At 44.0% G+C, this 18810-nt stretch overlaps 1 protein-coding gene across 2 annotated transcripts in view; it reads left to right on the forward strand.

Moving 5' to 3' along the window:
• Positions 1-18810, forward strand: part of LOC115134508 (protein inscuteable homolog) — a 100265-nt gene that overhangs the window by 49529 nt on the left and 31926 nt on the right. For both annotated transcript variants that reach the window (XM_029668550.2, XM_029668552.2), the window contains exon 2: positions 5900-6276. In XM_029668550.2, the coding sequence (XP_029524410.1) occupies positions 5918-6276 (359 nt within the window). In that variant the 5' untranslated portion in view covers positions 5900-5917. The remainder of the gene's footprint in view (positions 1-5899; positions 6277-18810) is intronic.

Here is an 18810-nt window from a genome sequence, read left to right on the forward strand (position 1 = left end):
AATGGATCAACAAGAGGAGAACATCTCCAGCACAGGTCGGGAAGTACAAGCCATTGCGACGCAGGTATCCCAGCTGACCCAACAATTACAACATCTGAGGGGTCTCGCTGCGCCACCTACACCGGCAGTTCAACCCGCCCGCCAGAGCCGGATTCCCAGCTAGAGCCACGGCTACCGACACCAGAGGGTTATTCAGGTGATCCTGACTATTGCAGAGCTTTTCTTACGAGATGTTCCATGCATTTCTCGTTGCAGCCACGGACCTTCAACCGTGAACAGTCTAAGGTAGCATTCGTACTCACACTGCTATCAGGCAAAGCGGCTCTTTGGGGAACGGTGTGGGCGAACCAGGACCCATGCTGCACCTCTTTCCAGACACTCTCCGAGGAGATGAGAAGGGTCTTCGATCGGGCCATGGCGGGTAGGGAGGCGGCCAGACTACTCGCTGACCTTCGCCAAGGAGACCGTTCAGTATCGGAATACTCCATCCAATTCCGCACTCTGGCCGCAGAGTGTCAGTGGAACGAGGAGGCGCAGTGGGACATGTTCCTGCATGGGCTGGAGGACCGGATCCAGAAGGAGATTTATGTTCTGGACCTTCCCAGGAGTTTAAATGGACTAGTGGAACTAGCCTTGAGGGTCGACGCTCGTCTGAGTCGTGTTGGCCGCCGAGCATGCCCTAACAGACCGTATAACGACACGGAGGGCTGGCATGCCAGCGGCGGGAACACGGCCAGTTCAGCCTCCGCTCACGAACCCATGCAGCTGGGGAGAGCTCGCCTCTCCCGGGAAGAGAGGAGAGGCGGAGATCCCAAGGACTCTGTCTCTACTGTGGTAGAGCGGGCCACTTTATCCACTCCTGCCCGGTAAAAGATTAGGCCCGGTAGTAAGAATGAGGCTACTATCGGGTGGTGTCACCACAGAGAAGACCTCATCATCTACTCTCCTCCCGGTAAGACTAAGATGGGCCAACCACACGCACGACACCCAAGCCTTACTGGACTCAGGAGCAGAGGGTAATTTCATGGACTTCAAGCTCGCTCACAAGCTCCAGATTCCTATCACCTCACTCACGCACAAGATATCCATCAACGCTCTCAATGGTCAAGAACTACCCAACATTTCTCACACCACTGAACCTATCACACTCATCACTTCTGGCAATCACACTGAGACACTATCATTTCTACTCATGGACTCACCCCTTGCACCATTAGTTCTCTGCCACCCTTGGCTCACCCAACACAACCCCAGAGTTGACTGGGGTCATAATTTTATATCCATGTGGAGTAACAAATGTCTTGAGTCCTGTTTAGTGTCTGCTTGTTCGTCTGTGTCTGATTCTGTGTTTCTAGAGGAGGCGGTGGATTTGTCTAACGTGCCCGTTGAATACCTCGACCTGAAGGAGGTGTTCAGTAAGTCCCGTGCTGCTTCTCTTCCTCCGCATCGTCCCTATGACTGTGCAATAGAATTATTGCCAGGTGAGTCTCCGCCTAAAGGCAAGTTATATTCACTCTCTGTTCCTGAGAGGAGGCTATGGAGAGATACATCTCTGGTTCTCTGGCATCTGGATTCATTCGTCCTTCCTCTTCTCCAGCGGGGCGGGGTTCTTCTTTGTGGAGAAGAAGGACGGATCTCTGCGTCCTTGCATTGATTACCGTGGGTTGAATAACATCACAGTGAAGAATACCTATCCCTTACCGTTGATGTCCTCAGCCTTTGAAAGGTTACAGGGAGCATCCGTGTTCACTAAGTTGGATTTACGTAATGCATATCATTTGGTTCGCATAAGGGGGGGGGGGAATGGAAGACCGCGTTTAACACCCCCAGAGGGCACTTCGAATATTTGGTCATGCCTTTTGGGCTATCCAACTCCCCAGCGGTTTTCCAGGCACTCGTAAATGACGTGCTGAGAGATATGATTGATCAGTTCATATATGTTTACCTGGATGACATACTGATTTTTTCTTCTTCTCTCCAGGAACACGTTCAGCACGTCAGACGAGTGCTTCAGAGGTTGTTGGAGAATGGACTTTTTGTCAAGGCGGAGAAATGCATTTTTCATGCACAATCCGTTCCATTCCTAGGTTACATCGTCTCGACTGAAGGTATTCGCATGGATCCTGACAAGGTTAAGGCTGTGGTGGATTGGCCAAGCCCAGATTCCCGTAAGGCCCTACAGAGGTTTCTGGGATTCGCCAATTTCTACCGGCGTTTCGTTCGCAACTTTAGCCAGATAGTCGCTCCTCTTACCGCCTTAACCTCCCCAGAGTGACGTTCAGGTGGTCCGATACAGCCGAGGCTGCATTCGTCAAACTCAAGAGCCGCTTTGTTTCGGCTCCCATCCTCATAGCTCCCGATCCCTCGCGTCAGTTCGTGGTGGAGGTGGACGCTTCAGAGGTGGGGGTAGGTGCGGTACTTTCCCAACGTTCCTCTTCTGACGACAAGATGCACCCTTGCGCGTTCCTTTCCCATCGGTTATCACCTGCGGAACGCAACTACGACATTGGCAACAGAGAGTTGTTGGCAGTGAAGTTAGCACTGGAGGAGTGGCGCCATTGGTTAGAGGGTTCGGGGTACCTTTTATAGTTTGGACCGATCACAAAAATTTGGAATATATCAGAACCGCCAAGCGACTCAACTCCAGGCAGGCGCGGTGGGCACTCTTTTCGGACGTTTTGACTTCTCTCTCTCGTATCGCCCGGGTTCCAAGAATGTCAAACCCGATTCCCTTTCTCGCATTTTTGACCATTCCGAACGCCCATCCACTCCCGAGTGCATCCTACCCGGGACCCTAGTGGTCTCCACACTCACATGGGAGGTTGAATCGAGGGTCAAAACGGCCTTAGAAGCGGTAACGCCTCCGCCCGGTTGCCCGCCTAATCGGTTGTTTGTGCCGGAGGGTGTCGGTCCGATGTTATTCGGTGGGGGCATTGCTCCAACGTAGCGTGTCATCCAGGAGTCAGTCGCACTAGCTTTTGGTTAAGCAACGCTTTTGGTGGCCACTGATGGCTCGTGACATTCACAGTTTTGTCTTGGCTTGCTCGGTTTGTGCCACTGGGAAGACTTCTAATCGACCCCCAGATGGGTTACTCCAACCGCTGTTGGTCCCTTCGAGACCCTGGTCCCACATCGCGCTAGATTTTGTTACCGCCCTCCCGCCCTCCCAGGGCAAGACGGTTGTTTTGACCGTGGTGGACCGGTTCTCGAAGGCGGCTCATTTTATTCCCTTGCCTAAATTACCATCTGCCAAGGAGACAGCGGTAACTGTCGTGGATCACGTCTTTCGCTTACATGGTCTGCCGATGGACGTAGTTTCTGACAGGGGCCCCAATTTGTGTCCAAGTTTTGGCAAGAGTTTTGTAGGTTACTGGGAGCGAGTGTCAGCCTGTCTTCAGGGTTTCATCCCCAGAGCAACGGTCAAGCGGAGAGGGCCAACCAAGATTTGGAGAGAGTGTTGCGATGTTTGGTTTCTAAGAATCCCTCTTCCTGGAGTCAACAACTCTCTATGGTTGAGTACGCTCACAATTCGTTGCCAGTGGCAGCCACGGGTCTCTCTCCGTTTGAGTGTAGTTTAGGTTACCAGCCACCTATCTTTCCCAGTACGGAGTCCGAGGTGTCTGTTCCCTCCGCTCACGCTTTCATCCAGAGGTGCCATCACGCATGGAGCAGAGCCCGTGAGACTCTTCTCCGGGTGGGGGCGCGCACCAAGACTAAGGCCGATCGCCACCGGTCGAAGCCTCCGGTATACGTCGTTGGCCAAAGAGTGTGGCTTTCTACTAAGAACATTCCACTCCGATCCGTTTCGAACAAGCTTGCCCCCAAATTTATCGGCCCGTTCAAAGTCACCAGGATCATTAGTCCGGTGGCGGTCCGGCTCCAGCTTCCTCCGGCGTATAGGAGAATTCATCCTACCTTTCATGTGTCTAAAATAAAACCTGTGTTTCAGGCACATATTAACCCACCGGTCCCGGTTCCTCCGCCGCCACGACTTGTTGATGGGGAACCCACCTTTTCTGTCAATCGTATTTTGGACTCTAGAAGGAGGGGACGCGGATTCCAGTACCTGGTGGACTGGGAGGGTTACGGCCCGGAGGAGAGAAGTTGGGTACCTGCTAGGGACATTCTGGATCACTCCCTTATCGATGATTTCAATCGACAGGTAAATTCGCCTGGGAACGCCAAGAGGCGTTCCTAGGGGGGGGGGGTATTGTCACGGTTCATGAATCCACTGCCTCCTTTTCTCTCTCTCTCTCTCTCTCTCCCGTGTTTGTGTGGGCGTGGTTCCCAATCTCGGCCTGATTGTCTGCGCCAGCTGGAGTCACTTATCTTCCCTTTATATGTTCTGTAACCAGTGTTTCTTGTTGTCAGATCGTTGTTACTTCCCTGAGGTTGTGTCGTGTGTCCGTACTCATCTCTCGCCGCCCTTGTGTGGATTATCTGCTGTGCTCCTTCCTACCCATCCGGACACTCTCCCCTGGGTTTCTCAGCACGCTCACATAGGAGGATGCGCCCTAGTCCCTGGGTCGGATTCCGTCTGAGTACAGTCTGTCTGTCCTGTTGCTGCTGTAACCTGTATTCATTAAACCATCGTTGCTTGCATCTTGCATCCGCCTCTGTATTGTTACAGATACATTTAAAAAAAATGTTTTTACATTGTTTGCAAACTGATATGTAGATTAAAAAAACATGAGCTGGCGCACACCCAGAAAAAAAATTGTGTGGAGGTTCTAACTAACGGTGAATAAACTGTGCCTTCCTCACAGTGATGCCGAAACGCTGGTAAATACCCATTCAATTGCTGGGAGTTGATACATGGAGTGTGCGACTTTCTTTATTTTGATAGTTTACGTTACGTAAACTGATATGTGACACGTATTAATGCCAAAATAACATGCAAACAGGTGGGGCTCTGCCACTGAGCAGCATAATGGCAACAATTGTTCAACAGCCCCTATTCAAATTGGACACACTTATGCACAAATTTTCTGTTTGCAATTTCACACACTTTTAAAGAATACCAGGGAAGCTGTGCATGTTCATTTGTGACTGTCGGGAATGAAATAAGTGGTATAAAAAGGGTTATTCACATCTATTGATTCAACAACACTCACCATTTCATAAGCCAAACCACGGTGGCTAACCCTGTTCCAAGTCACTGGGCCAGAGAAGTTGACTATGAGTCTCATATGTAGCTATGTGCTGATCATAGTCCTCCAGTAAACATGAAATCTGTAATCTGTAATCATTCCACAGCAGGATGCCATTAACTAAATGGATTATAATATGGGAACCCCCTCCCCACCCCCTCATGCCACAGCGGGTTTTAAAAATGGACTAATCTAAATGGGATACATCAATAAAAATGCAGAATAAAATTGCAGGCACTTAAGAACTTCAGCTCCCTTGCCTGGGTTCAAAGTGGAGAGTTACTGGCTGGCAGCCAGCCAATAAATTAGAAGATAAGAAATATTATTCCACTGGCACACCGGGGCCTATAGCTATTTAAAACGGGGGCTTTATTGATAATTGAATTACTCTGGTAAAAAAAAAGAATAGTAGGCTTGGATGCAGATCAATAAGGAGAGATTGTAGTGGGTACGGTGCCGTGGAAACGACACAGCCAAAGAGGCCGTGTGTGTGTGTGTGTGTGTGTGTGTGTGTGTGTGCGTGTGTGTGTGTGTGCATCTGTCTGTGTATGATTATGTAAAATGTTCAGGTCCTTCTTTTAAAATGTTCGATTAAAGATTCTAATAAAGTATCAATTCGTGTTCAAGTGGATAGGTGATGCAATAAATTGTGTGTTACTTACTCTACATTACCAAATGGTGAAATTGATAGAAAATAGCAATATGTGACTTTGGATGGTCTAATAATAATCTAATGTTGTTTATTGCAGGTGCTGTGCTGAAGTGGTATGGACACAGGTAGAATGGCTAGTCCTCAGAGCTCCAGAATGGCTAGTCCTCAGAGCTCCAGAATGGCTAGTCCTCAGAGTTCCAGAATGGCTAGTCCTCAGAGCTCCAGAATGGCTAGTCCTCAGAGTTCCAGAATGGCTAGTCCTCAGAGCTCCAGAATGGCTAGTCCTCAGAGTTCCAGAATGGCTAGTCCTCAGAGCTCCAGAATGGCTAGTCCTCAGAGTTCCAGAATGGCTAGTCCTCAGAGCTCCAGAATGGCCACTCCTCAGAGCTCCAGAATGGCCACTCCTCAGAGCTCCAGAATGGCCACTCCTCAGAGCTCCAGACACAGTAGCTCTGTTTCATCATCTCCAATGAGGTAAGTGCACACGACTCGCATGGTGCACATATGACATAATATGCTTTGTCTGTATCTATGGGACTGTCAGCCTCGCATCAGTCTCTTGAGACACACACCAACACACACACGGCTGCACACACATTCAACAGCGCAAGAACCTACGCATGAGTACACAAATACAAACACACACATGCACAATAACACACACATATAGGCTACACAAAGGCACAATAATGTTGTGTACACTGTTGCTACTAATAATAGTAATACTGGCAATAAAATAACCTCAGATTCAGATCTGTAAATGGGTCTAAAAACACATGGGATATATGGTGTCATTATGCAGTCTTTGCTTGGGTTTGAGAGCGAACGCATCTCCACCCTGCAACTGTTAGAGTGGGATGTGTCTCTGAGTTGCCAAAACACACGCACACGCACACACACACACACACACACACACACACACACACACACACACACACACACACACACACACACACACACACACACACACACACACACACACACAGTCTAGGATTAGACCTCCATGCACGCAAATACATTCAAATGCACTGCGAGGACTGTTTCGTATACTGAAGATTCCAACATATGGCACTCACATACAGACAGTCAGGAATGCACGGGACATGTTCTCACACACTTACTTTTCAATCAGATTCAAATGAATCGCATACACATGGGGAAAAAAAAGAACATACACATATGCAGATATCACAAAAACATCTGCATCTACATAGACATACACTGAAATAGACCCTATAAGGTAACAGAGGACACTATCCCTGCATGCAAACTGTTTGGTTGGTCACCTTCTGCCTCAGGTTCAAGCCTGAAAGAGGCCATGTCATGCACTGCAGCCAGGAGACCAGCAGTTTCATAATCAGCCAGATGTGTGTGTGTGCTCTTTTACAGATGATGTTATGTGTGCTAGCGTGCATAGGCCTACTGTGTGTTTGTGTGTGTGTGTGTGTGTGTGGAGCCCATTCCTGGACTGCACTTTAGAGCTGTCAGTCTGCTTTGCGCTGATGGAAACATCTGGAAGTCAGATGTCTGCCTCATACCTCAGATCCCAATCACCGTCTCTTAGTCCCATGTGCTACTTCAGGAGGAGTGTATGCGACAACCTCGATCATCAAAGCACAGCAGGCTAATTCATTGGTATATACCAATTGGTATATACCAGTAGTTTACCAAAGTTACCGTAATCTTCAGTAATGTTGGTAATTAAAGGAAAATCTATTGCAATCTATCGTAACTTTAATAATTTATTCTTGAATAACTCACTTTTTTTCAAATTCATAAATGGTATCCATATTGTCCATGAGTTTCTAGTAGATAGACAATATGGTTCAAGAGAAAATTGCCTAATTGCCTAATTAATGAAAAAAGCATCTAATGTACTATTATTTTCAATTTACTCTGCAAGTCTTCTAACTATAGACGTTTTCTTTACAAACTGCCACCAGCACATTGACAACAAACAAGTCAAATAAATGTGTGTAAAAAAATGATATTTCATGCTGAAACCTTCATATTAAACACCAATGGCATTCACTAAGTTGATGGTTATAATTAGGATAATGTTTTACAGCTTTGTCATTGTATTTTTTACATTATAATCATCTTATTTTATTATTTAATATTTGACATGTGATAAGGCTCAAACAAAAGTCCTTGCAGGCAAGATTATAATAAATTGTTCCAAGTAGATGTTTGCGGTGCTAATTCTAAAAAGAGTCCATGTAAAAATATATATCCAAAGGGAAAAGCACACTTTGAAAGTTCCCAGTAATACCCTCCCTTTGCAACCCTAATACAGCCTGAAACATTTGTATGCAAAATCGTGTAAATGTTCCTTACAAGCCAGACTGTTAAATAAAATGACCTTTGAACTTACTCTAGCGCTTGTCTGTGCAGTTTATCCTTCAGCTGCTCTAAAGTTTTGACAAAATATCCACAGGAAAGTATTGTTTTCCTGACTATTTAGACAGTCGGTATGTATATGGTTCGGCTCTGCACCGAGATAAAGTTGGTTAGTATGACCATCTGTAGAGCATCTATCAACAAACTACACTACATGATCAAAAGTATCTGGGGACCTGCTTGTCGAACATCTCACTCCAAAATCATGGGCTATGGAGTTGGTCCCCCCTTTGCTGCTTTAACAGCCTCCACTCTTCTGGGATGGCTTTCCACTAGATGTTGGAACATCCGAAAGGTGTTCGATGGGCTTGGGTTCAGGGCTATGTGCATGACAGTTCAGTTCATTCACACCGATTTCGAAAAAACATTTCTGTATGGACCTCGCTTTGTGCACGGGAGCATTGTCATCCTGAAACAGGAAAGGGCATTCCCCAAACTGTTGCCACGCCTAGAATGTCATTGTATGCTGTAGCATTAAGATTTCCCTTCACTGGGCCTAGCCCGAACCATGAAAAACAGCCCCAGACCATTATTCCTTCTCCACCAAACTTTACAGTTGGTGCTATGCATTGGGGCAGGTAGGGTTCTCCTGGCATCCGCCAAACCCAGATTCGTCCGTTGGACTGCCAGATGGTGAAGGTTGATTCATCACTCCTAAGAAAGCATTTCCATTGCTTCAGAGCCCAATGGCGACAAGCTTTACACCACTCCAGCCGACGCTTGGCATTGCGCATGTTGATCTTAGGCTTGTGTGTGACTGCTTGCCATGGAAACACATTTAATGAAGCTCCCAACAAATAATTATTATGCTGACGTTGCTTCCAGAGGTGGCTTGGAAGTCGGTAGTGAGTGCCGAAGCCGATTTGAACGTGCTTCAGCACTCAGCGGTCCCGTTCTGTGAGCTTGTGTAGCCGACCACTTCATGGCTGAGCTGTTCAGTAAGGTCATTCAACTGCCAATGTTTGTCTATGGAGAGTGCATGGCTGTGTGCTCGATTTTATACACCTGCCAATCATTTGAAGGGGTGTCCACATACTTTTGTATATATATCGTGTATCTGTTGAAAAGCAATTGTTGCTAAGGTTACGCTTAGGGTTAGGTTTAGAGAAAGGGTTAGGGTAAGGGTTTAGTTTAGGGTTAGGATAAGGGTTAAGGTTAGGGCTAGGGTTAGTGGATAGTTAGTTGAAATGTTACTGATAGTCTGTAAAGCATCTACAGATGGACTATCCAAAGTGGTTTCTTCATCCCTTCCCTTATCACTCATACCGTTCCATTCTGCAATGCTATCATAAACAGGAAAGACTAGACATTTTTTGGTATTCATTTGGAACCTCCCAGCTCAAGCACTGCTATTGTGGCAAAGGCTGTTTGTCAAATGTAATTACATTTTTCAAATGTAACCTTTATTTAACTAGGCAAGTCAGTTAAGAACAAATTCTTATTTACAATTACGGCCTACCGGGGAACAGTGGGTTAACTGCCTTGTTCATGGGCAAAACGACAGATTTTTACCTTGTCAGCTCTGGGATTCAATCCAGCAACCGTTTGATTACTGGCCCAACGCTCTAACCACTGGGCTACCTGCCAATGTAGTGCACGATTTTCCATTCATGTGTATTTAATGTTCAGAACCCAATAAGAATACTTTAGCATTCTTGCTTACTACATTTTGTATACATGTTTATTTCTTTGTGTGGGACAAGAGTCTCCTTGTTTCCGTTTCCTCTGCTTTTCCAAAGCCTCATTGACCTGCTCTTCAAAATCTCACAGCTCATTCAGCCTACATTTTCCCTCGGACTGTCTGAATGTGGTTCTCTTGTGGTATCTGCATAATATTCATATGTGGTGCCAGACATTATATGGTGTCATTCATGCAAACCAGACATTATATGGTGCCATTCATGCAAACCAGACATTATATGGTGTCATTCATGCAAACCAGACATTATATGGTGTCATTCATGCAAACCAGACATTATATGGTGTCATTCATGCAAACCAGACATTATATGGTGCCATTCATGCAAACCAGACATTGAAGCACATGTGGGTTCACATGCTACAATAGAGGTTTTCTTATTGGAGACCTAAGTAGAAATCTTTTGCTGAGAAGTCTAAGAGCGTTTGCCTCTGGCTCCTGGTCGATTGCCCTTACTTGGGGTTGGAACCTTCCAATTGCCATACCTTCGCTGCCCCGTTTGTGATTCCCACAGCACAGCCAAACTAGCCGCTTATCAATTGAATTCCGTCTCCAAAGACATTTGAAGAGTTACACAGCCCAATGCATCACTGAGTTTCTGTAACGTACCAGGCGGAGGTTTCACAATTGGGGATTGTATTTGTATGGTCCCATGTGGCTCCCATAGAGCATGGTGCTTGCAATGCGAGTTCCTCCTGCTCGATAACTCGCGCCGCGCTTGATCGAAGACAGGTGGTCCTCCCAACACCGCTGGGCTTTACTCGTCTGTTTACCATACAGCGCTTATCGACGAAAGCACCCAAGCACCGAAATATAGTGATACATACACATAGTCGCAATTATAAATAGCGCAGCACTGGCGTTGACAGTTGAATGTGTTTTTCTCTCTGTGCCTGCCTGAAAGTTTGTCTCTGTGATGCAATTGCGTGACACACCAACAGCGCATCAGTCACACCAGAGAGAATGCTAGCAACATGCTAATGCTATGCTAGCACCGGGCAGTGCTATATTTAGCTCTCAAAACACGGACTCACGGTGCAATGAAATGAAAAAAGTTTAGTAAAAGTTTAGTTTCGAGGTTGATCTCTCTCTCTCTCTCTCTCTCTCTCTCTCTCTCTGCATCTGATGGGTTGTCCTGAGACATTGATGCATCCCTGTCACCGTATATGGGCCTCAGCGCAAGTTAAGCTTGTGCCGATTGCCAAGAAGCACTGCTTTTAGCGAGGACGCTGAAAGAAGAACCCGCTTTGCCTATTTTAAGGATTCCACTTTGGAGAAATCTGACACTTTACACAGAGTGGTGAGAGATAGTTAACATCTCAAACATATGGAGAATGGTTCGATTATTGACGTGGCTGCTGTTATACTGTATATTCCTTGTTATATGCATTGCACATTTCGTAGGTTAGCTATTAAGAGGAAGGCTAGTAGGCTACACTATCCCAAAGAGCAACACCCACCCGTAGCACGCGCTCCAGCAGGTGTATCTCACTGATCATCCCTAAAGCCAACACCTCATTTGGCCGCCTTTCGTTCCAGTCACAGGCAGCAGAGAACTTCGTTGAAGTTGGAGACTTTTATCTCCCTCACCAACTTCAGACATCTGCTATCTGAGCAGCTAACCCATCGCTGCAGCTGTACAGATGTACATAGTCTATCAGTAAATAGCCCACCCAATTTTACCTACCTCATCCCCATACTGTTTTTATTTATTTACTTTTCTGCTCTTTTGCACACCAATATCTCTACCTGTACATGACCATCTGATCATTTATCACTCCAGTGTTAATCTGCAAAATTGTAATTATTCGCCTACCTCCTCATGCCTTTTGCACACAATGTATATAGACTCTCTTTTTTTTCTACTTTGTTATTGACTTGTTAATTGTTTACTCCATGTGTAACTCTGTGTTGTCTGTTCACACTGCTATGCTTTATCTTGGCCAGGTCGCAGTTGCAAATGAGAACTTGTTCTCAACTAGCCTACCTGGTTAAATAAAGGTGAAATAAAAATAAAAAATAAAAAAAATTTCGGCGGCGACGTCTTTTTTGTGTGTTTGGTTGAGATTTGGTCCGGTCTGGTCTTGATTTAGCCCAAACAGTCCAGTCTGGACCAAATCTGAACCAGTCATACATAGACATATTTCAAGTTTGGACAGCACAGTACCTCACATTACGGTACACTGTACAGTAAATGAAAGTAGAGTATAGTACAGTAGAGTATAGTGCAGTACAATACAGTAGAGCATAGTAAAATAAAGCAAAGCAAAGTATAGTGTACTGTATTTATTGTACCCTACTTTACTCTAATGCACTCTACTGTACTGTACTCTACTTAATTCAACTCTACTGTACTGTAGTGTACTCTTCTCCACTGAATGAAACTATTCTGTACTGTACCGTACGGTACTCTACTGAATAAAACTTGACTCTCCTGTACCATACTGTGCTTTACTGTACTAAACTGTGCCGTATTGTAATGTGATGTTCAAACTTGTGAAACATGGCCTAGACATCTATCGTTCGTTCAGATTTGTAACCGTTACTGAGAATGTTATTGTAGTTGATGTGGCCTGTTGGTTTATTCTGCCTTGATTCAGTCTCATGTAGCAACATTTGAAATGGTGTTTTTTTTTATACATTGGAATAAAGCAGAGACACAAATCTACAAAAAGGTATGTCATACACTGAATGTGAGGAACAATGGGAAAGTAATTCTGCTTTGAAAGTTGCTACATTTGTAACCTCACTTTTGAGAAAATGGCCTCTGAATGTTTTGGTACCAACTGGAGAGCTCTTCTTTGTCTACAACCATTCAGTATTGTTCACACCCTCTTAATCTTTAGCCCGACCCATCTCTTTAAGGGTTGATCCAATCGTTCTGTACCAACAGCAGCAGTCAAGCACCCAAGCTAACTGACTAACTTGCTTTCTACTTCCAAACACAAATGAGAGAACATCTCACTGAACATTACTCGTCCTAGCAGAGCTGGTTAGACTGTTTTTATGTTATCCAAAGCGTTGGTGACTGCAACTGTGTTGTCAGATTGTCCGTTTGTAAATTCAGAGTATTTCGCTCTCGGGGCGTTCAGAGCGTAACACTGGACACTCTGGCCAAGAGTAGGGTTGATTCGAGCGTTGTGAAACGGCAGTCAAGCACCCAAGCTAACTGGCTAATTCACTAGCTTGCTAGCTACTTCCAGACACAAATTAGAGAACATCTCATTCTGACCATTTTACTCACCCTAACAGCTGGTTAGGCTGTTTTTATGTTACCCAGAGCGTTGGTGACTGTACCTGTGCTAATGGCAACAATTTAATTATGTTTTTTTGCCGAAGTTTACTGACACCGGCCATATTCAATGGACGTTCATTCGTTCATCAGTTATTCTGCGCTCTGGCACACTCAGATGAGAGTGCTCTGAAATCGGAGTAGATGGCCAGACTGAATATACGAACACACCGACATGGTTACTTGCATAGTGGAGTCTTTTGTTAAGACATGTAGCTAGCTAGCTAAACAATTAACCATAATCCCAACTCATGACATTACTACCCTGCATGAATCTGCAGGTAGCTAACCAACCAGGTTCAATGTTAGCTAACTAACATTAGGCCATATCTAACCAAGCAAATGGCTCTGAGATACATATAATAAGATAATACACGTAAAGTTAGCTAGAAAGCCAGCTAATGTTAGCTAGCTAGCTAACAGTACACTTTAACTTGAAAGGAAAAGACTACGTCGAAATTAGAAATGTGTAATATCTGAAAATATAGCAAGCTAGACTATCTTACCCACATACATCATGGTTGGACGCTTCTTCCTGTCACAGATGCCATAGTTGCCCTTAGATTGAAGATGTAATCCAGAGACAAGTGTTTTAGCTATCATACTCTAATTTCACTGATTTCAAAACTCGGTCCTCCAGAAAGTGGAGTGCAACACTTTTCACCGTTTAATTCAGCACCTAAAATGCACCTGTCGTCAACATAATTTTTCTTACTGGGGCCCTAGATAGTATACTACGCCTACAAACTACACTGGAAATGACTGCTGTCCTCTATTTATAACTGCTAGTGCCTTTCCACTTCCGCAATTCATTGTGCGAAATACAATTCTCCAATTTTCTTTTCTCTTCAGCTCCTCATGCTCTGTGTGCAGAATCCGAATGATATAATATTACTTCTGTCTATCACAGTCATAAAGATTAGGAATAAAGCTCACAGTCAAGGCCTATTCTACTGTGAAATGGTTTATATTCATTTTTTGGGCTTCGTGTAACTTAATGGCGCTACTCTAATGTACAGTATGTTGTGATTGTGTTGTCAGACGCAATGGACACATTAACATCAATTATAGCGCAAATGGAACCAGGGAGGAATGATGGAGCTTATTTACTATCCACGATTCATTTGGGCCCTATTAGCCGGTACTATGCTCTGTGGCATCATTCTCAGAGGCTCATACAGGGCATTGACACACACACAGGCAGGGCCGGTCCTAGCCTTTAGAGGGCCCTATAAATGCATTTCTCATTTTAACATTTCAATGTAGCATTTAAGAATGTCATTTTCAAAGTAGCACTGATAATCCTCCATAAATGTAACCGTTAAATATTTTAATGTTTATGTACAGTGCCTTCAGAAAGTATTCGTACTTCTTGACCTATTCCACATTTTGTTGTGTTACAGCCTGCATTCAAAATGGATTAAATAGATTTCTTTCCCACCCATCTACACACAATACCCCATAATGACAAAGTGAAAACATGTTTTTAGAAATGTTTGCACATTTATTGAAAATGAAATACAGGAATATCTCATAAATATACATAAGTATTCACACCCCTGAGTCAATACATGCTAGAATCCCCATTTCTTTACCATTTTTTTTTGCAGTTTTACTTTAGTGCCTCATTGCAAACAGGATGCATGTTTTGGAATATATTTATTCTGTACAGGCTTCCTTCTTTTCACTCTGTCATCAAAGTTAGTATTGTGGAGTAACTACAATGTTGTTGATCCCTCCTCAGTTTTCTCCTATCACAGCCATTAAACTCTGTAACTGTTTTAAAGTCACCATTAGCCTCATGGTGAAATCCCTGAATGGTTTCCTTCCTCTCCGGCAATTGAGTTAGGAAGGACGCCTATATCTTTGCAGAGACTGGGTGTATTGATACCCTATCCATAGTGTAATTAATTACCTCACCATGTTCAAAGTGATATATTTCTTCCATCTACCAATAGGTGCCCTTCTTTGTGAGGCATTGGAAAACCTCCCTGGTCTTTGTGGTTGAATCAGTTTTTGAAATTCACTGCTTGACTGAGGTTCCTTACAGATAATTGTATGTGTGGGATACAGAGATGAGGTAGTCATTAAAAAATCATGCTAAACACTATTATTGCACACAGAGTCCTTGCAATGCATTATGTGACTTGTTAAGCACATCTTTACTCCTGAACTTATTTAGGCTTTGCCATAACAAAGGGGTTGAATACATTTCAGCTTTTCCTAAAAACACTTTAAGATTATGGGGTATTGTGTGAAGGCCAGTGACACAAAATCTCAATTTAATCCATTTTAAATTCAGGCTGTAACATAACCCCACCTCCTCACTGCCCAATCCCACTAACATACATCATGTCTCCATGTATCTCAGCCCATAGTTTTCCAGGCTCCGGGAGCCAGCCCACACCGGGGCCCCATCTCTCTGTCTCTGTATTTCTGTCACTGCGCTCGAGTGTGTTTACACTCCAACCACTGTGTAAACGACTCTCCCTTGTCCCCCCAGCCTCCAGAGGCGGAGAGGGACGCCTCATCTTCACAGTCCCCGGTCTGTGATAACACAGCCACCGGCATGGCCGACCCCATCCCTGGCCCCCTATGTAAATATTTGTCATCTCCCGCAAACTGGAGTGTGCTTTTTCACTCCCTTTTGGAAAACACACCTATTATTACTATGATTTGCTTCAGCGAAGGTAGGGTCATTTTACTGGAGGTTTTGTGTGTATACATTCATGTAATTCTGGAACCTCTAGTTTTTTAAATTCCGAAATGATCTGGACTTGTACTGTGTCTATGTGCGCCAAGTGGGTTTTAAAAGCAAATTCCCAGACTGTGCATTTTCTGTCTGAACCTTAGAACAACTCGCTTCAGATCATGATGATAATCACAATATTGTAGCGGGAATGATAGCTCCTTGCTATTTGTTTTTTACAATGTAAGAAGGTGGCAATTATTTAAATGCAGATTTAAATACATCAGCTGGAAAATGTGTTGCATGTGACACAATCACCAGCTTTTCTACTCCAATCCATTTTAGATTCAGTGATTTAATTCAATTGCTATGGTCATGTTGAGAGGACCTTTTTACAGATAGAGAAATGTCCCTCATAGTGTTTAATGAAAACAGCGATTTCAGTCAGTAAACTTTTAAGATGATCATTGCCAGCATAAGATGTAAGCATGGCATGATATTGCGGGAGAAATCCAAACGTGGCCATTTTCCTGTTTTAGTCATTTTTTAAAAACACCATTGAGTCATGTTCACCTGGTAAAATGTTGCGAGGGCATCTCTGCAGGGCTTGTGAAACAAATGGCAGGCAATTAAATCCCCTGACCCTTCCAATCTCCCCGTCACCCGTGACACATTACTAATTAGCGTCCACTCTGTCGAGAGGGGGGGTCCAGGGGGGCTGCAGGAGTGCTGCCCGTCTGATTGCCGGGGTGACCTGATGGGGTGCAGTTTTCAGCAACCATGGCTGTGTCGTGTCTCTGCAGCATGAAGGTGGGGGCACCATCAAACCATTAGAATGTGGACGCACACACACACAGCTCTCCGGGGCTAATTGGCTAGGGACACTATCGGCATCAGCAGCTCTATCTGGGCCTTCAAAGGAAGCATTTTATTTTTGCCTTTTACATGTCCGAGAGACAAGGCCCAGCTCTTGAGTTGAGAGAGTTAGAGCTGCTCCTCTTTTCCTCAAGAGCTGGGCCTATTTTCGTCATGTCTCTCCCAATTGAGGAAATCAATCACATGGCACCTTTTGAGAGTGTGACCTTTGACCTTGAGAGTAGCACCCCTCTTCATTAGGAAGCAAATGAGAGCATATCTCCTCTCCAAAGTGAGTGGGTTTGTGGGATAGCTATTTGAACCGGTGAACCTCATCATTATGGATGATGTCGGAAATCTCTGCCTACAGCTTCCCATAATGCATCCCCACGTCACCCCACCGAGGAGACGAGTGACAGGGCGGAGGACGATGTCAATTCCCAAAGTGCAAGAGTTAGGATTTGATTTTATGTGTGTGTGTGTGTGTGTGTGTGTGTGTGTGTGTGTGTGTGTGTGTGTGTGTGTGTGTGTGTGTGTGTGTGTGTGTGTGTGTGTGAGAGAGAGAGAGAGAGAGAGAGAGAGAGAAAAAGAGAGAAACATTTAGAAAAAGGGAGAATGCCTACACTTGTATTTACAACAAAGTTGCCATTCTGTAGTGATAATGAAAACATGACACTTGTTTATAGTTGAGTATAGTTATTTTAACCATTAACTCAATCGAACTGTAGATATTCCAAAAGGGGGTATATTCAATTATGTGTCATTGGATGATGACTCATTTCCGTCTGCCTCAGACAATAGTTTGGTGGAATCAGATACCACACCACTGCTGACCTCATAAAACAAATGGATGGTTTTCTTTAGTAAACAGGCACACTCATAGTGACTGATATTGAAAATACTCTCGATTGGAAACGTGCCTTCTCAATGGCACGACAATGTTTACCCAGCTCTGTGTTAAAAGCTGAAACTCGATACGTGCGGAAAGACAGAATACAGGCAGTGTTTGTTCCTATGGGTCAATAAAATTCATGATACCAGACAATAGACATACATCATCATCATCCATCATCACCATGGTCTCACAGTGACTCAGCTCTACAAAGGCAGGCTTTGACTATTCAAATTTGATTTTTGTTTGTTTAAAGTTCGCACACAATGACGCTTCCTTTTAGCACCCAAACACCCAATGAGCTTAGGGTATTATTAGAGATCTTTGTCAAAGCTTCCGGTATTTTACCAAAGTTACCGAATCTTCCGTAATTTTGGTAATTAAAAGAAAATCTAAGGCACTCTCTGAACTTGTTTAATTAATTAGGCTATTTTTTCTTGAACCATATGGTCAATTTGGACATAGATATAAAACGTTATATGGATACATTTTTAAAACTTTATTCAAGTATAAATTATTAAAGCATCTAATCAACTATGGCATGGGTGTCAAACTCATTCCACGGAGGGCTGAGTGTATGTGGATTTGAGTTTTTTCCTTTCAATTAAGACCAAGACAACCAGGTGAGGGGAATTCCTTACTAATTTGTGACCTTAATTCATCAATCAAGTACAAGGGTGGAGCGAAAACCCCGCAAGACACTCGGCCCTCCGTGGAATGAGTTTGACGTGAACTATGGCATTATATATTACACCCAACATTTCGACTTGGTCTTGGGTGTTTATGTGCTGGCTCTAAATAAATCAAAATACTACACATATAACTTTGATAACCTGCGCGTTGTCCCTGTGGATATATTTTTACCTTGACTATTTTTGGAATTAGTGCCGCAAACCTCTACTTGGAACAATTTATTATAATCTTGGCTGCAATGACTTTTGTTTGAGCCTCATCACATATATGAATATATGAAATATTTAAATAATATTATTTCAACATAAAAGAAAAAAATGGAATGACAAAGATGTAAAACATTGTTCTAAATATAAACCATGTGATAAAAGGCCACAGAGATAATTAGACACTTGTACAAATCTGAAGTACCCAAAAGGGCCACTATAGATGTGTTGTGATAGATTACATAAAATCCTTGAAATATACATAAGTTTCGAAAGTTTCCA

The sequence above is a fragment of the Oncorhynchus nerka genome, linkage group LG9a (genome assembly GCF_034236695.1).
Source record: "Oncorhynchus nerka isolate Pitt River linkage group LG9a, Oner_Uvic_2.0, whole genome shotgun sequence".
NCBI classification, from domain to species: domain Eukaryota; kingdom Metazoa; phylum Chordata; class Actinopteri; order Salmoniformes; family Salmonidae; genus Oncorhynchus; species Oncorhynchus nerka.